This window comes from Salmo trutta, chromosome 37 (assembly GCF_901001165.1).
Source record: "Salmo trutta chromosome 37, fSalTru1.1, whole genome shotgun sequence".
Classification (NCBI taxonomy): domain Eukaryota; kingdom Metazoa; phylum Chordata; class Actinopteri; order Salmoniformes; family Salmonidae; genus Salmo; species Salmo trutta.
The window spans coordinates 19,680,036-19,699,214 of NC_042993.1; the positions used below are offsets into that span (position 1 = coordinate 19,680,036).

General features: G+C 42.3%; 1 protein-coding gene across 4 annotated transcripts in view; it reads left to right on the forward strand.

Annotated features, from left to right (window-relative positions):
* Positions 1–15,063, forward strand: part of LOC115176751 (atrial natriuretic peptide receptor 1) — a 56,898-nt gene extending 41,835 nt beyond the window's left edge. For all 4 annotated transcript variants that reach the window (XM_029737008.1, XM_029737007.1, XM_029737010.1 and 1 more), the window contains 17 exons: positions 2,203–2,297; positions 6,262–6,397; positions 6,597–6,681; positions 6,854–6,974; positions 7,078–7,152; positions 7,234–7,311; positions 7,434–7,538; positions 7,722–7,793; positions 8,025–8,184; positions 8,348–8,503; positions 12,180–12,348; positions 13,617–13,763; positions 13,855–13,978; positions 14,110–14,178; positions 14,304–14,478; positions 14,574–14,672; positions 14,799–15,063. In XM_029737008.1, the coding sequence (XP_029592868.1) occupies positions 2,203–2,297; positions 6,262–6,397; positions 6,597–6,681; positions 6,854–6,974; positions 7,078–7,152; positions 7,234–7,311; positions 7,434–7,538; positions 7,722–7,793; positions 8,025–8,184; positions 8,348–8,503; positions 12,180–12,348; positions 13,617–13,763; positions 13,855–13,978; positions 14,110–14,178; positions 14,304–14,478; positions 14,574–14,672; positions 14,799–14,956 (2,024 nt within the window). In that variant the 3' untranslated portion in view covers positions 14,957–15,063. The remainder of the gene's footprint in view (positions 1–2,202; positions 2,298–6,261; positions 6,398–6,596; positions 6,682–6,853; positions 6,975–7,077; positions 7,153–7,233; positions 7,312–7,433; positions 7,539–7,721; positions 7,794–8,024; positions 8,185–8,347; positions 8,504–12,179; positions 12,349–13,616; positions 13,764–13,854; positions 13,979–14,109; positions 14,179–14,303; positions 14,479–14,573; positions 14,673–14,798) is intronic.
* Positions 15,064–19,179: the final 4,116 nt, after the last annotated feature.

The window sequence follows — 19,179 nt, forward strand, 5'->3', positions numbered from 1 at the left end:
ACTGTAAATGTGTCTCCATTATTTTATATCCTTCCCATACCTAGCTTTCCTTAACATAAACAGACCAGCCAGGGACCATCCCCCAAAGAAGTGTTACTCCCAATTCCTGGAAGTCGTGATGACGTCACCCACATAGCACCCACATGACTCATTGGTTGATGTTAATTGTATAATGTTCTATTAAATAGGTACTAAATCATGACTCCACTCCCCTTACTTCCACACCTTAACCTGTCCTTGACAACCAAACACCATGCATCCCCCCCCATGCAGATGCTGGCCAAATGTAATTTTCCCAGACCAACCACAAGGTTAATCATTCTCTAACCACTGCACGTCTGTGTGTGTGTGAGTAGGGCAATAACGTCTGTGGGAAAGTGTGTGTTCTTGACTATGTGCGTTTGTGCACGCGTGCATGCTACCCTATCTTCTGCATGTCCCTCTAGCCGATAATCCGTCCCATATCATAGCACATCTCTCAGGCCCTCTCTCCTCTGATTAGAGGGATGACGCCTGTATATTTCTTTATTACTAGGATAACCCCATTTGGATTGGACATTTCCATGCAGGTAATGGCGTCGCCTGTCATGTAATTTCTCTCTATAGACACCTCTTTCCATTCACAGTCAATATGGAATAGCTCTCAGGCTATTATCTGCACCTCCAAATCAACCCTGGGCTGTTGTCTTAGCCGGAAATGAAAGTAATGTTATACAAGATGGCCGACTACTAGATTTATTAGCAAGATAGCCCAAATCAAATTTATTTGTCACATACACATGGTTAGCAGGTGTTAATGCAAGTGTAGCGAAATGCTTGTGCTTCTAGTTCCGACCATGCAGTAATATCTAACAAGTAATCTACCAATTCCACAACAACTACCTTGTACACACAAGTATAAAGGAATGAATACGAATATGTACATAAAAATATATAAATGAGTGATGGCCGAACGGCATAGGCAAGATGTAGTAGATGGTATGGAGTACAGTATATACATATGAGATGAGTAATGTAGGATATGAAAACATTATATAAAGTGGCATTGTTTAAAGTGGCTAGTGATACATCTAATTAAATCAAGAAAGCCAGATGCAGTGGATGGTATGGCGTACAGTATATACATATGAGATGAATAATGTAGGTTATGTAAACATTATCTAATATAAATAATATAAAGTGGCAAGTTATAAATTGATTACATCAATTTTCCAATTATTAAAGTGGCTTGAGTTGAGTCAGTATGTTGGCAGCAGCCACTCAATGTTAGTGATGGCTGTTTAACAGTCTGATGGCCTTGAGATAGAAGCTGTTTTTCAGTCTCTCGGTTCCAGCTTTGCTCTCGATTGTGCATCTGTAAAAGTTTGTGAGTGTTTTTGGTGACAAGCCAAATTTCTTCAGCCTCCTGAGGTTGAAGAGGCGCTGCTGCGCCTTCTTCACCACGCTGTCTGTGTGGGTGGACCATTTCAGTTTGACCGTGATGTGTACGCCGAGGAACTTAAAACTCTCCACCCTCTCCACTACTGTCCCGTCAATGTAGATAGGGGGCTGCTCCCTCTGCTGTTTCCTGAAGTCCACGATCATCTCTTTTGTTTTGTTGACATTGAGTGCGAGGTTATTTTCCTGACACCACACTCCGAGGGCCCTCACCTCCTCCCTGTAGGCCGTCTCGTTGTTGTTGGTACTCAAGCCTACCACTGTAGTGTCATCTGCAAACTTGATGATTGAGTTGGATGCGTGCATGGCCACGCAGTCGTGGGCCCAGCTATATTACTGTGATTATGGATGAATACTTTTGGGTGGACCTGGGGTGTACCAACTTATACTGTTTGTGTTTGCATCTGTGTATCTCCAACACCATCATTTGAAGTGAAATTGTTGTCATGACCAATGTTTGTTTTGATAGTTATGGCTGTTTATTTTTTACGTTTGAGATGTTGTTATGGGTGTTCTAACTTGCTCAATGGTTGAGATTTCTCTCCGGTGTCAGCTAATAGGGACAACCTCAAATGTAAATCTGCTCTTGTTTCGTAATGACAGTAATAATTTGTAGTAATTACTGTTACCCGCTGAGCGCTTTGTTGATTATTTTCATCCCTGGACTGGATATTAGTGTAAGATAACATTAATATGCTCCCTTTAAATATTGTCTGACTCCTCTACCTCCCATTGGCTCCTCTCTCCTTCTGGTCCTCTCAACAGGTGTAACAGGCCTGGTGCAGATAGATGAAAATGGGGACAGAGAGACAGACTTCGCTTTCTGGGACATGACTGACACCAACACCAGTGTTTTCCAGGTACTGAATACACACACACACATCTCTCTCTCTCTTGCTCTTTCTCTCTCTCTCTCTCTCCCTCTCTCTCTATCTCTCTCTCATACACTAAGGCTCCTCATCTCTTTCATTCTGCCAGTGCTCATAAAGCTGCTTGCCTGTGTACACAGTCTCTGTGTGTTTTGGAGATTGGAGAATAAAACTAGATGTACTCCAGAGGCATTAACATCTTGAAGAAAAGATGTCTACAGTTCATAGAAAGACCTCCATGTCTCCATTACCACTACAATATACCATCTGCTCAGGGTGAGGGTAAATGGGGCAACAACTATATTTAGCTATAGCATACAGTATTACAGTTTTTCTCAATTGCTAAAACACAATTTCTGAAACCTTGCTTCATTTCCTGAAAACATTAAACACAAAACCTCATCTTCAAGCACTATTTACATAACCTCTGACTCCTCTAGCAAAATGAAACATTGCCTCAAAACAGTTTTACCTGTGTTCAAAATCAAACACTGCTCTCAAATCATAAACAAAGTGATCAAAATGGTATACACTCTCAAGCAGTCAGTAAACAATACACCGAAAAATAGAGAACACATTGTTCAAAACATACAATTCTCAGGGAGAAGTACATTTTTAATCGAAAAAAAGATTCATATTTTTCCTTCATTGTCTTTTGATGAACGAAAACATGTTCTATCATAGTAGCTCAAAATTGATCAGAAATTACTACTCTACTTTGCTCTTTGCAATTTTGTTTTTTGTTCTTCCTCCTCCTTGTACCCCTATTTTTACAGTACTGTACCCTGCATCTCACAAACTTGTCCTTTGTCTCTGTGATACTGTAATTCTTGTTCTTTGTTGATATGAACCTGCAACCAGTCAAAATCTATTAAGCAGTCAGTACTGTTAATAAATGGAAAGCACAATGTTCAGGGCCATACAATTTGTCCATTGTACAGTATACAGCCTACAATGCACTGTACTACAGTATACAATACTAAAAGGGACAAAAATCAAAGGAGTAAACATGTGATCAATGTGCTTCTTCTTGTCTTTGGGCTGGGTCAGGCCAGAGCACTTCGTCAACATCACAAGCAATATTGTCCCTCCTGAGGCAACGGGGGAAGAAGCCTCTTGTGTGCCGTATCCAGCCCTGACATGATTCCTCACCTATATCACCACAGGCTAAATCCATGGCTTGCAGCAGATTTACTCTGGTGTAGGGTTGTCTATCATACACTTTCCATCTCCAAGAGGAGAAAAACTCCTCAATCGGATTCAGGAAAGGCGAGTATGGAGGGAGGTACAAGTTCATAAACTGCCCATTGATGTTAAACCATTCCCTTACCTGAGCAGCTCGGTGGAAACTGACATTGTCCCACACTGTCACATAGGTGGGAATGGGATTCTCATTTAGCTCTAGACCCTGCTGCTCTTGAACCTGCTGCTCAAATAAAATATCTCTTAGATTGGCAATAAATCTTAGAAGGTGCTGGGTGATATATGGCTCGAGTGTAACATGGTGATGTAGAACACCATGGTTGCTGATAGCAGCACAGATTGTGACATTGCCACCTCGTTGACCAGGGACTTCAACAATGGCCCGCTGTCCAATCGTGTTTCGGCCTCTCCTTCTCCTCTTTGTTAGATTGAAGCCTGCTTCATCGACAAAGATGAACTCATGGGGTCTGTCCAAGGATTCCAAGTCAAATATTGTCTGTGTAGAAATACAATATACTGTATGTAGGATTTTGTAAGTCGTACAGAGACAGTGCTATACTGTAGAGTACAATTAGGCCTACTGTATGCACTTCTGATTCGCATACATTGTATGTACTGAAGAGAAATGTCATTCACATAGTATGTGTTAGTACTGTAGACAATCTGGATTACAGTAAATGTTTCTGAATGTACACTTACTTGCACATACTGAGCTCACAGTTCTTTCACCCTTGGTGAGTTGCGCTCAAAAGGTACTCTGTATACTTGTTTCATTCGCATCCTGTTACGATGGAGGACACGGTCAATTGTGGAAATGCTCACACTGTCGATTCCCTGGAAGTGTGTGTTGTCTTGTATCAGTCGTTCCTGGATTTCTCTGAGTCGTATTATCTTGAAGGACCATGCCAACTATAACGGCCTCTTGCTCCTGAGTGAATATAGCTGTCCTTCCACCTGCATGTAGCAGCCTTGCAATTCTACAAAAAGTAGTTGTGCAGTTACAAAACATATTCATTCAGTACAATACATACAGTGATTAACTTTACAAATGTCTATTGAAACAGCTGCATATAGTGTAGTACAGTAAATTTGCAATTACAAAACTACAGTAGTATACTGTCCCTGTTCTCTTTTCTGAGTGTCCTTACTATGGTGGACACAGAAAATCGGCTGAAATTGGGTTGCACTCTAAGTCCTGCTTCCCTCATTGTGAGTCCATGGACAAGAACATAGTCTATAACTGTTGCCCGAATTTCATCAGATATTTCCACTCTTTGTCTTCCTCTTCCTCTTCGTCCTCCTCTTCCTGTTTCTTGCCCTCCTCCTCCTCCTCGTCGCCCACCTCGCATACGCACTCGTCCTCGTCCTCTCACATTGTTTCTTCTATCCATTCTCAGACTTTCTCCTTCCCACCTTCAACAACCTGTTTGCTCTCTGAATTGGCTTATATTGGTTGTGTCGCATCATTTGAAACAGGTTAAATCAATTTTGAGTGGTTGTGTTCAGTCAATGACATGTGTTCTCTATTTGTATTTGATTGTTGCCACTTGTGTTTACCAGTATGGATGACATGTGCATTAGAGTGCAGAATGTGTTTTGAGAATGAGAATGTGTTTAGAGTTTTGCTGAAAAGTCTAAGTGAGATCTGCAAATTGTGTTTTACCATTTGAAATGGTTTAAGGTATTGACAACAGACTGCATAATTAGCTAAATGAGTCCAGGCAACTGAGAACTTTGTTCAGCCAATGGGTTTTAGTGTTTTAGCAATTGAGAAAAACTGTAACAAACCCTATTTCAGCTTACATATGATAATTTAATATGTCATTTCATCCACCCAGTGCCAATGTGTTTGTCTTATGTAATGACAGAATGATAAATATTAATTGGTGGCAAGCCACTGAGGTTAATGACCAACTGATCCAGTGAGATCAAGAGTGTGTACATGTACATGTGTGGATGGGCGAGTACGTACGTGCGTGTTTATGTGTATGTGCGTGTGTGAACAGGGAGAGAGAGTGGATGTTTTTCACCCAGTGTCAAGTCTCTGGGCTGATTAGAGGCTCATTGAAAGTCGTCTCCCATTATCACCCTATGCGTTGCATTGAGAATAATGTGTCAATCTTGCCAGCCTGCCATCTCACTGTCTAAGAGGATGTCACGACTTCCGCCGAAGTCGGTCCCTCTCCTTGTTCGGGCGGCGTTCGGCGGTCGACGTCACTGGTCTTTTAGCCATCGCCGATCCACTTTTCATTTTCCATTTGTTTTGTCTTTGTTTTCTACACACCTGGTTTCTATTCCCCAATTACATGTTCATTATTTAACCCTCTGTTTCCCACATGTTAGTGTGCGTGTTTATTGATTGTTCATGGCGGTACTTGTCGACTGGTTATGTTTGCCTGGTTATGTATTTACGCCCGTTATTTTCGAGTGACCGGTATTTCTCCGCACTTTGAGTATTGTCTGTATACTGGTGCTGTCGTGGAATTAAATACCTTGTACACTCATTTCTGCTCTCCTGCGCCTGATTCACTGCACCAGTTAACCACCGCCTGACAGAGGACCACAATGGAAATAAGCCTTCTGGCTTTATTCTGTTTTTAACCTCTAAAATGTTTAGTTATGTAATGTTGTCTCCGGCTGGAACAGCCTACTGCTTTAAATGATCTAATAAATCAAATCAATCAATGTGTGGTATGTTATTTGTCTAAAACATTAGACATGTAATAGTAAGTTATACTGTGTTCCTTGCCAGATTGTGTCTGTGTACAACGGCTCTCAGAAGAAGCTGAGGGCCTTGCCTGGGATGGACATCCAGTGGCCAGGGGGCGCTGCTCCTTTAGATGTGCCCGTCTGTGGCTTTAAGAATGACAACCCAGCCTGCCTCGCACGTCAGTGGACTCCGTCTGTCTCTCACTCACTTTTGTATATACTACCCCCCATAAAATGTCTATGTTTGCATGACGTAGCAGAATTTATACTAGTCATAATCAGTCAAAACAGCTTACGATGACTGACTACACTGTCATGCAGTGGCTGTATTGAAGGAAAACGGGACCATAAAAATGTTTCCCCTGGCTCTTTTTCCAGGAACCATCACAATCCACCAGATGGTAACAATTGTGGTGTTCTTCATCATTATCATCATCCTCACTATTACTGTCTTCATATACAGGTGAGTGTAGACAGGCCAGTTCAATCAGCAAGTAAGCACAAGGCCTAGAATCTACAGGAAGAGTTTTATGTCATTACATTTATAGCATTGTTCACATGTCTAAAAGAGCAATCTATCATCTCTCTCTTACACACACACACACACACACACACACACACACACACACACACAGGAAGCTGAAGCTTGAAAATGAGCTGGTGGCTCAGCTGTGGAGGGTCTCCTGGGAGGATATTCAGATGAGCAACATGGAGAAAGTGCTGCGAAGCGCAGGCAGCAAGCTCACTCTGTCCCTGGTGAGTCCACACTCACACGCACGCTTGCAACAACACACACATTTCACAATACACACAGTCTTGCACAAAACTGACCCCATCCCACCTTTCGCTTTATTTACAGAGGGGCTCCAACTACGGCTCCCTATTAACAGGAGATGGAAACTTTCAGGTGTTTGCCAAGACAGGCTATTACAAGGTAAGTTTGTGTGCGTGTGTACATGAAATAAAGTAACCTTTTAATGTGGATTGAATGCATAATGTTTTCTCTGTCTTTCAGGCGAACATTGTGGCCATCAAATACATCAACAGAAAACGCATTGAGCTCACCAGAAACGTGCTGTTTGAACTGAAACATGTGAGTCCTCATGAGGTTGTAGTGTGACGTGTGTATACTCCAGAATGCATATGTGCATCAGAGAATAGCGCTGTCCCTAAATGTGTAAGTCACATGGTGTCCTCCTTTCCTTCCCTCCCCAGATGCGTGATATTCAGAATGAGCACCTGACCCGCTTCATCGGAGCCTGCATCGACCCCCCCAACATCTGCATCATCACAGAGTACTGTCCTCGGGGTAGCCTACAGGTAGCCACCCCTCACCACAACTCCACTATAAGATGGTCCACTGACCCAATTCAAGTCTTTAGGAAACATTTTTCTTGTCTAAATGCTGTGTGTGGGCGTGTGTGTGTGTACGCACGCATGTGCGTGCATGGGTGTGTGTGTGTGAACGCATGTGCATGCATGGGTGTGTGTTTCATCCTTCAGGACATCATGGAAAATGAGAGCATCACACTGGATTGGATGTTCAGATACTCGTTAATCAATGACATTGTCAAGGTAACCACTGCTCTACACACTCCTGCTTATCTTTCCATGTGTCAACTTCAATTGACTTGAGGAAACACATTTGCATCATTCAACAAGTGAAAGTCCATATGCTTTGCCAAACATTTTTTGACTAAAGCTCAAAATGAAAAACTAATTTATCTCTAATCTCTCCTTTTGACTATCTCTTCTCTTTCTATATTTTACCCTCTATCCATACCTCCCTCCCCTTCTCCTATCCAGGGCATGGCTTTCCTCCACAACAGTGTCATCGTCTCCCACGGCAACCTGAAGTCGTCCAACTGCGTGGTGGATAACCGCTTTGTGCTGAAGATCACCGACTACGGCCTGTCCAGCTTCCGCACCGAGAGCAACACAGACGACGCCCATGCTTACTATGCCCGTGAGTCACCTGGCTCTGCAGGACATTTCCCTTTAGACACAGATTTAGGATCAGCTTACCCTGATCAAATCCTTAAGAGGGTGAAATACGAAACTGACCTTAGATCAGTGTCTGTAGGCAAATTAATTATACTTTTAGTCAATTTGTCTATCTATGTTTGTAGGGAAGCTGTGGATGGCCCCAGAGCTGCTGAGGTTGGAGAGTCCCCCTCCATGTGGCACCCAGAAGGGGGACGTCTACAGCTTTGGCATCATTCTCCAGGAGGTGGCGCTACGCCACGGAGCCTTCTATCTGGAGGGAGAGCCGCTCAGCCCCAAAGGTAACACACACATACACTCTCTCTTTCTACATGACAGACATTTGGGACCGATTTGATCCTATGTAGCAAAATTTGAAATTGTATTTTTTGCATTGGATAAAAGTAGAGACTCAGAGCTAGAAAATTGTATATAATACATTACAGTTGAGAAACAATGGGAAAGTAATTCTGTTTTGAAAGTTTATAAACTTGTACTTTTGAGAAAAGGACTCTTGAATGTCTTGGTACACCTACTAGAGAGCTCTTCTTTGTCTAAACCCATTCAGCATCGTTCACAACCTCTTAAGCCTTAGCCCCACCAATCTCTTTAAGGATTCACATGTGAGTCCATGTGCTAAACAGTGACTAACTAAGTAAGAACACAGCAATAATCCCAACCCATACTACTAGCAATACAAACTGATTGTCATAACTAGCCACCATGCATGAATCTCCAGGTAGCTAAAGCTAACCAACTAGGTTCAATGTTAGCTAGCTAGCTAACATAAGGTTATAACTAGCAATGCAAATAGATTTCTGAGATACAAATAATATTACATCACAGACCATACAGGTAACGTTAGCTAGTGAGCCAGCCAGCTAATGTTAGCTAGCTAGCTAACAGTACACTCTAATTTAAAATTAAAATTACTTTCTGACTAAATTAGAAATGAGAGTCAGCATGGCATGATCGTCCCCCAGAAAGTGGAGAGCAGTAGCAACACTTCTGCAGTTCTTCATGATATCTTTAAAAAAAGCTGAGGTAGAAAGGATTACCTACACATACTAAGCAGCTCATGTTATACACAGAAGCATGCTACATGGCAGACCAATCCGAACTCATCTCTCGGCATGTCCAAACCATCCATTATCTCAGCCAATCATGGCTAGCTGGAAGGTTCCTGTCTTTTCCCGTGGTTAAACCAACTAGGCTTAAGTACGGTTTTAACAAACATTCTCGAGTCAATCACCACCTTCCGGAAACACCTGAAACCCCACCTCTTTAAGGAATACCTAGGATAGGATAAAGTAATCCTTCTAACCCCCCCCCCTTAAAGGATTTAGATGCACTATTGTAAAGTGGTTGCTCCACTGGATATCTTAAGGTGAATGCACCAATTTGTAAGTCGCTCTGGATAAGAGCGTCTGCTAAATGACTTAAATGTAAAATGTAAATGTAGGCTCGTAATTTATTCACATTTACAGATGGCATACAAGTTTGTTATTAAGGCACATGAAAGTTCATTGTTCCAGAAGGCATTTCTGCCAAAAACGCATTTTGATAAAAAATTCAAATGTTTACGTTCAAATGCCTCTCCTGTGAAGTAGTGACGTGCGACATACTCCTAGTTTCCTGAAACTAGTCACATTTGTGCTCCCATACACTTTTGGTCATAAGCACGCTTATTTGCACATAAACACATATGTATTATAAAAGAAAGAGATAATACCATTGTTGCTGAGTAAATTATACCCCAGATTGTGTCCAAGATAAACAGTGTTTGTATGAATCTTCCATCAAAAGCATGACAAACAAACCTAACAAGCCTCCTTCCCATCAAGGCTCTGTGGTCTTTGCTGACTGCATTATCGCCGAGGAGCGATAAGGCAATTAGAGCAACTCAAAACAAAAGCTGTTATTCTGCACATTGCACCCGCAAGTCTGTTTACTTAGAAAAAGCTCTGTAGAAAACACAAACCTATCAAAAAACATATAACAGCTCCAGTGACTCAACAAAGCTACAGTATGTCGTTACATTTTACTCCATGTGAACTGTATTCTTTATATTTCAAGGTTCCTCCTTGACTCTACTCACAAAAAAACATGACATCAAATTCAACAAATGGAGTGTAGACCCCCAAATATTGACAAAACCAAATGGTCATTTCAGAGCTACTGACTAATATGCCACAAAATGGAGACATGGAACAGTTTTGCAATTGCAACCATTTGGCAATTTAAACTAGGGAAAGTTCATGAAATTGTCGAACACGCTCCCTAAAGTGACCGATTTTTTTCCTCATTTTCTATTTTCTCACTCAGCCCCTCTTGCACCCCACTTACCCTGAAGAGCCTACTCTAATGATATGGAGGACGAGAGCTAATGTACCTCTCTGCTTTGTACTAAGGATAGTTAAGCCCACGCATACACTTGTAGGGACAAACACACAGTCACATGCTTTATATAACACACAAACATATTATAATTGTTTACCTTCCACTGTACTGTTTTCTGTGTCTCTGGCTTGGAGTAAAGCAACACAATTTTAATAAAACATCAGATTGTAAGTACATGGCTGCAAACAAGATATTTCCTTTTCATTTGAGCAGGGGTGTGTGACTCTTTAGAATGTTTTTTATTATCAGTCAGGATTTCAGATTAAATTGTAGTTAGGACAGATTGTAGTTCCCAAACTATCTTCCTTCTTTAGAAAATTGAAAAAGAAAGAGAAGATTGGATTTCTTGCTATACAGATCAGCAATAACAGCCGTTGTGCTCCAAGTCAAGTCTCCATCACAACGTGTTGAGGAGAAAACCTTGCTGCACCCATGTCTGCCAACCACCACTGCTCAGTGAATTCATTTTTTTCCTAAACCATAATTGCATGAAATTGTGCAAAATTGAAGAAGATTGAACATGATTGTGGTCGATTGCAAGAGTGGTGTACTGAGAGGAGCAAATGTTTGTATTTGAACATCAGAGTGTAACATTTTGTACTGGGAGACAGCAGCTGTTGTGTGACAGAAAAACAATGAACTGAATTAGAACCAGAGCATGCCATTTATGCCACTGAAACCACTTTATGGTCTTAACTCAATCAGGCTGCATGGACTGCTGTTGGGTGTGTGTGTGTGTGTGTGTGTGTGTGTGTGTGTGTGTGTGTGTGTGTGTGTGTGTGTGTGTGTGTGTGTGTGTGTGTGTGTGTGTGTGTGTGTGTGTGTGCGTGCTTAACGTTTTTCTGAGTGAGGGCAGAAATAGGGGAAGAGGGTGAGAAATGATGAAAGTGTGAACGAGAGGATAGAATAAATTGGGAGGGAGAGATAATGGAAAGATTGTGAAAGCATAGATATGAACACAATGGAAAGGAAAATGGACTGGAATCTCTGGGAAGATGAAAGCAGAAGGAATGACACTAGATAGAATATATTACATTTCACCATCTATAGGAATGCTTTATAGTGTAGAAAACATTAAGAATACCTTCCTAATATTGAGTTGCACCCCCCCCCCCCACACACACACACACTTTTGCCCTCAGGACAGCCTCAATTTGTCGGGCATGGACTCTACAAGGTGTCGAAAGCATTCCACAGGGATGCTGGCCCATGTTGACTCCAATTCTTCCCACAGTTGTGTAAAGTTGGCTGGATGTCTTTTGGGTGGTGTACCATTCTTGATACACATGGGAAACTGTTGATTCTTGACACAAACCGGTGCTCCTGGCACCTACTACCATACCCCGTTCAAAGGCACTAAAATATTTTGTCTTGCCCATTCATCCTCTGAATGGCACACATACACAATCCATGTCTCAATTGTTTCAAGGCTTAAAAATCCTTCTTTAACATTTCTCCTCCCCTTCATCTATACTGATTGAAGTGGATTCAACAAGTGACATTAATAAGGGATTCACCAGGTCAGTCCATGTCATGGAAAGAGCGTAATGTTTTGTACACTCCCCCTTCTTTCTCTAGAAATCATGGACCGGGTGGCTCTGGGTGAGTGGCCGTGCCTGCGGCCTGCTGTCAACCCTCAGATCCACAGCCAGGAGCTGGGCCAACTCATGCAGCGCTGCTGGGCAGAGGAGCCCACTGAGAGGCCCGAGTTCAACCACATCAAACTGCTGCTACGCAAACAGAACAGGTGGGTGTAGGGGGGTGGAAGTGGGGAGAGATTGTGTTCCATGATGTCATTCATGTCTGTGCGTCTCCACTCCAAAAAATGGGTATGACTAGAGTACCAGTCAAAAGTTATTTATTTTTACTATTTTCTACATTATAGAAGAATAGCAAAGACATCAAAACTATGAAATAACACATATGGAATCATGTAGTAACCAAAAAAAAGTGTTAAACAAATCAAAATATCTTTTATATTTTATATTCTTAAAAGTAGCCACCCTTTGCCTTGTTGACAGCTTTGCACACTTTTGGCATTCTCTCAACCAGCTTCATGAAGAATGCTTTTCCAACAGTCTTGAAGGAGTTCCCACATATGCTGAGCACGTTGGCTGCTTTTCCTTCACTTTTCGGTCCAACTCATTCTAAACCATCCCAATTGTGTTGAGATCGGGTGATTGTGGAGGCCAGGTCATCTGATGCAGCACTCTACTTCTTGATCAAATAGCCCTTACACAAATAGCCCTTTTAGCAGTGGTTTCTTTGCAGCAATTCGACCATGAAGGCCTGATTCACGCAGTCTCCTCTGAACAGTTGATGTTGAGATGTGTCTGTTACTTGAACTGTGTGAAGCATTTATTTGGGATGCAATTTCTGAGGCTGGTAACTCTAATGAACTTATCCTCTGCAGCAGAGGTAACTCTGGGTCTTCCTTTCCTGTGGCGGTCCGCATGAGAGCCTGTTTCATCAGAGTGCTTGATGGTTTTTGCGACTGACCTTCGTGTCTTATAGTAATGATGGACTGTTATTTCTCTTTGCTTATTTGAGCTGTTCTTGCCATAATATGGACTTGGTATTTTACCAAATAGGGCTATCTTCTGTATACCACCACTAGTCACAACAAAACTGATTGGCTCAAACGCATTAAGAAGGAAAGGAATTCCACAAATGAACTTTTAACAAGGCACACCTGTTAATTGAAATGCATTCCAGGTGACTACCTCATGAAACTAGTTGAGAGAATGCCAAGAGTGTGCAAAGCTGTCATCAAGGCAAAGGGTGGCTACTTTGTAGAATCTCAAATATAAAATATTTTGATTTTTGATTTGTTTAACACTTTTTTGGTTACTACATGATTCCATATGTGTTATTTCATAGTTTTGATGTCTTCACTATTATTCTACAATGTAGAAAATAGTAAAAATAAAGAAAAACCTTTGAATGAGTAGGTGTGTCCAAACTTTTTACTGGTACTGTATATATGTGTTTGTGTGCGTGCGTGCGTGTGTGTAGGGAGTGCAGCACTAACATCCTGGATAACCTGCTGTCCCGTATGGAGCAGTATGCTAACAACCTGGAGGAGCTGGTGGAGGAGAGAACCCAGGCCTACCACGAAGAGAAACGCAAGGCTGAGGCCCTGCTCTACCAGATACTACCACAGTGAGTCTGTGCTACACAAACAAACACACACACACACACACACACACACACACACACACACAGTGCCTAATGTTACTGTCTGTACCTGTAGTTCAGTGGCGGAGCAGCTAAAGAGAGGGGAGACGGTGCAGGCCGAGGCGTTTGATTCAGTCACCATCTACTTCAGTGACATTGTGGGCTTCACAGCCATATCAGCTGAGAGCACACCTATGCAGGTGAGAGAGCACAATCACATTGTGACACGACTCCCACAGGTGTGACAAGTTACAAAGATAGACCTTACAAGGGAGGCCTTAGTCAAACCCAACAATTCCCATTCTGCTCTAAAAAATGTTTGCCTCTTTAGGTTGTGACCCTGCTCAATGACCTCTACACCTGTTTCGATGCCATCATTGACAACTTTGATGTTTACAAGGTAACATTATATTTCTCATCAATGTGCAGATGAAGGAAAGGAAAAGAGGAGATGAAGCCTCTATTGAGATCCTCCATTAGGACACACTGACCTCCCTGCCCCCGCTGTTTCTATGGCGCCCCCAGGTGGAGACCATCGGCGATGCCTACATGGTAGTGTCCGGCCTGCCGGTGAGGAACGGGAAGCTACACGGCCGAGAGATCGCCCGCATGGCCCTGGCTCTGCTCAACGCCGTACGCACCTTCAAAATCCGACACCGGCCTGACCAGCAGCTCAAACTACGCATCGGCATCCACAGCGGTGAGCAGCACGCGATGGTCACATACTAGCAGACACAGTGATGATATACCAATTTCAGTTGTGTGATTGACCAATTCACTCCACTCTATATTCAGGCCCTGTGTGTGCAGGAGTGGTGGGGCTGAAGATGCCACGGTACTGTCTGTTTGGAGACACAGTCAACACCTCTTCACGACTGGAGTCCAATGGTGAAGGTAAGCCACAGAGTAGTCATACATGTGGGTTTTAAATCTGGGATTCATGTTCCACAGTTCTGCTGGTTTTCATATCTCTGTGGTACTTAATTGGCTAATTAATGATTGCTCTTCTCTCTCGCACAGCGCTGAAGATCCATGTGTCTGCGGCCACACGTGACGTCCTGCAGGAGTTCAACTGCTTCCAGCTGGAGCTGAGAGGAGACGTGGCGATGAAAGGGAAAGGGAAAATGACCACCTACTGGCTACTGGGAGAGAGCAAGAGCAACGAGTCAACGAGCTAAGGGGACAAGCCAAGGGAAGGAGGGAGGAAGGTCATGAAGGAAGAAGTGGTGGAGGAAAATGTGAGCAAATAATGGGAACCACTGATTGATGTTCTGGAGCAAGTAAACAAATGAAGAGGCCTGGTGAATGAATGAGGTGGGGAGGGGAGGGGGGAGGTAGATGCGGGAAAACAATTGGTTCACAAACAAACCTTTACAGGAGGTTGTGGATATTGCTACCTGGTGGTCACATTATGTAACTGTTTTTTGAATTCATGTCTTTTATGAGTACACAGTATCCCACTGGGCACAGACGTCAGTTCAACGTCTAGTTTTGATTTAAATTTGGTTGAGTTGTCAACTAATTCAACATGAAATCAACATCGGATTCAGAAAAAAAGACGAAATGGCCTTACGTTGATGACTTTTTTGCAAATCCAATCAGTTTTCCACATTGATTCAACATCAGATACATTTTGGGGGTTGAAATGACATGGAAATTATGTTCGAACTTTGGGTCTGGGATTTATCATTTGATTAATTTCCACGGTAGTGTTTGTGATCATGTATCCTCAGACCCCAACCACAATAACTGAGCCTACTCTGGAGTTAAAATGACTTGCTTTATATATATGTGTGTATGTGGGTGTGTGTGTCTAATGTCTCATCGGTGTATATAATTTGTCTGTTTACAGTCATATCAGTCTTATTATTTTGTACAATACAGATGTTGTTTATTTCTCAATAGATTACTTTTCTATTGCCTAAAGGGCAATTCACAGAAATGCACTTAAGATACATCCTCTTACTCTGGTGAAATAAAGTCAAGCGTCCCACTTCTTTGGCACCATATACAGTTTCATTATTCTCACTGAAGTGTACAATTGCCTCTCAATCTGTCTAATCAGATTCAGTGTAATGCATTATTGTTGTTAGTGAAAACATGCAGCTGAGCTTACATCATACACATTGAAAGGGGCATGACTTTGAACATTACAGGTAACTGCCAAAATAATGGAAACACTTGAGTAAATGGGGAATACAAAGTATATTGAAAGCAGGTGCTTCCACACAGGTGTGGTTCGTGAGTTAATTAAGCAATTAACATCCCATCATGCTTAGGGTCATATATAAAAATGCTGGGCAGGCTATTATTTCAGCTAAGCTCCCCCATAGGATGACAATGCCCCCATCCACAGGGCACGAGTGGTCACTGAATGGTTTGATAAGAATGAAAACGGTGTAAACCATATGTCATGGCCGTCTCAGTCACCAGATCTTGACCCAATTGAATACTTATGGGATATTCTGGTGCGTTTTCCACCACCATCAGCAAAACATCAAATGATGGAATTTCTCATGGAAGAATGGTGTAGCATCCCTACAAAAAGAGTTCCAGACACTTGTAGAATTTATGCCAAGGTAAATTGAAGCTGTTCTGGCACAACGCCCTATTGAGACTTTATGATGGTGTTTCCTTTATTTTGGCAGTTACCTGTATTCAACAGTAATTGAAGAAAGGTAACCATTTCTGCTGGAAAGACAGGCTCTTGACAGAGGATAGATAGCTTTATGAACATTGTGGATTGACAGCTGGACACACACTGGCTCCTGATTTCCTGAATGGATTTGTCTGAACTGCTACTCTGAAAACACCCCTGGAATAAAATGAAGAGGTCACCAGGGAACTCTTAAAAAGGGTACACACTGAGAACCTCTATAACTTTGCAATAACAAACCATGTCGAAAGGACAAAATGAATTCTGGGGTTGATGTGTATAAAGGACTAAATTCATTCTGGGTTAGATGTGTATAAAGTTCCATATTTTGGTTTGGTGTTCACAGTAACTTTTTAGTTTGAGAGTCATGGAGAATGGTATTGTTTTTTGCGTCTCAAGCCAACAGTGTTCATCTGTTGAAGTGTTGAACAGATCAATACTGTCTGTAAGACCTCATATCAGCCTGCTGACATGTATTTTCACCATGTTTTTCTGTTTGAATCAGTAAATATGGTGTAAGTGTATTAGTGGCTGTTTAATTTCTGTGTGTCCCTATCAGTGGTGGGGTGTATGTAAGTGTATTCACTATTCAGAGCATGTGTGTGAGAGGAGGGTTAAAAAAGCAGCCACCTTTACAAGTCTTTAACAGGTACTTTTTCTCCACCAAACCCTTTAATCACTTACCGAATCTCATTTAAACTATCTGATCCCCACTTTCACTATTATCAAATATCTTTAGATTACTTCATTAAACCCTCTAATCCAGGGCAGCCTAGAGAAAATGAGCAATACTGTAGTTTAGGGTTCTTTCTCCATGTCTCTCTCCCTCTTTTCTCTTTCTCAGTCAATCATCTCTGACTGACTAATCTCTCTCTCTCTCCCCAAGGATGAAATGTAACCCTTTCCCTTAGATCAGAGCCCAAAGGTGGGTATTAGGATAAGCCTTAAACGGTAACCTGTCATCCATCATAAGGTAATGTAGTCGTTATCTAATGTGGCTTGAAGCCTGTGAAGTATGTGTTTGGTCTCGGTAACATCAAGTGCTTGAGTGAAGAAGACAATATATATAACTGTTTCTATTGTAGCTTTGAAGTGTGGTACTACACTTTATTTTACTCTATTTCATTTATCTTGCTTGTTGGTTGATTCATTTCAACTGTCATTTATTGGGGTAAAACTGAAATAGACAAGGTACATTTTTAATGCATTCATTTCTTCTAGTCAAGGGCATGGGTAAGTTTTCACAGAAGGAAAATAGTCCATATAGTAGGACAGTATACTGAACATTGTGTTCAAATGTTTGTGAAATGTATCTGGGAAACCTGGACAATGTTGTGGATTGAAAGAACAGCAATGTTATTTCATTTGACCGTAATATCTCATGGCACATCAAGGGCAATTCTACAAAGTTTGACATTACTTATTATGCCTCTATGGGGGGGGGGGGGATGGGAAGAGAGAAGAATGGGAAGAGAGAAGAATGTGCAGTTTTATCATGTTACTTTATACGTTTTGTCATGAGTCTGAGAGAAAATGTTGCTGTTTTAAAGCAAATGTTCAACGATTCTACACATTTTGCCATGGAGCAGAGAAAATGATTTGCTGTTTTATAGCTAATCTAATGCTATTCTTCACATTTTTGCCACGACGACGAAGACAAATCGATCTGTACTGAATATTGGGGGCATCCCCCGTGCCAATTTCGCCTATGTGGCACATCAAGAGTCTGATGCCTGGATCCCTGTTCCCAAAATGTTGTCGCTCTGCACAAAAGGGGCCACTCTTTTCGCCGGCCTGTACATTGCCCGAACTGAAGCCAGGCGGTTCTTGAATAGTCGCTTTATTTGTCCATTCCCCGGGGAACACAATGACAGAGGTCCGGGATGATCAGTGTCCAGACAGAGATACTCAGAATGTCGATAGTTTTCTGACTGACGTGAGGCGCAACGGTGAGTTGACGTAGCGTTGTACGAAAAGGAGTGCGCTATCCTCCTTGCGCCAGGGATGTTTACAAAATCTGATAGAGGGCGTTGGGTCTGATTTTCAGTCGATGAGGGCGTGCTGGCCCGTTGTGTCCCGTTGATCATGCAAGACTGTGTCAAGTCATCTTTAAAAAACAATGACTCCCTTCTTCGGACGCAGGGGCTTTCGCCCAGAGTGAGGAAGCCATATGGCGTTGTGATTTTGGGTAAATGGGGAAGAGACATTGCCGCCCGTGTCGTTGGATCCACCAAATCTTCTCTTGGCATGTATTGATACTCCGGGAGAGGTCCGGCGTGACTCAGTGCTCGACAGAAGACAGATGTGGAGCGCGGCAACAGTGGAATTGTATTGCGACGTGGGTAGACCAGCGCACATCCTTCCCGGTCCCTTGGATTGTGCAGACATCGTGCCTGTCCCAGGGGCGGAATGGTAAATTTTGGGATGCGGTCAGGTGTCATCACCATGTCCTCAAAATATATATGTTTTGTCTTTGCAGCCGTCTGGGTCGGTTGGAGTCGCAGTTGCGTTGACATTTTCGATTTTCCGGAATAGGATCCGATTACTTTTACGCAAATCAACTTTTACGCACATCCACTTTTACGCACATACAGAAGGCGTTATCGAAGCCAGTAGACTTCACTGTTGGCCTGCTGTAGCGTATTGTTTTACACTTGATAATCTTTTGCTATTGATTTAGTGTAAAACTTTAGGACCATATTCGACTGCAGACTAGATATGTAATGAAGGAGTGTCCAATTTCTC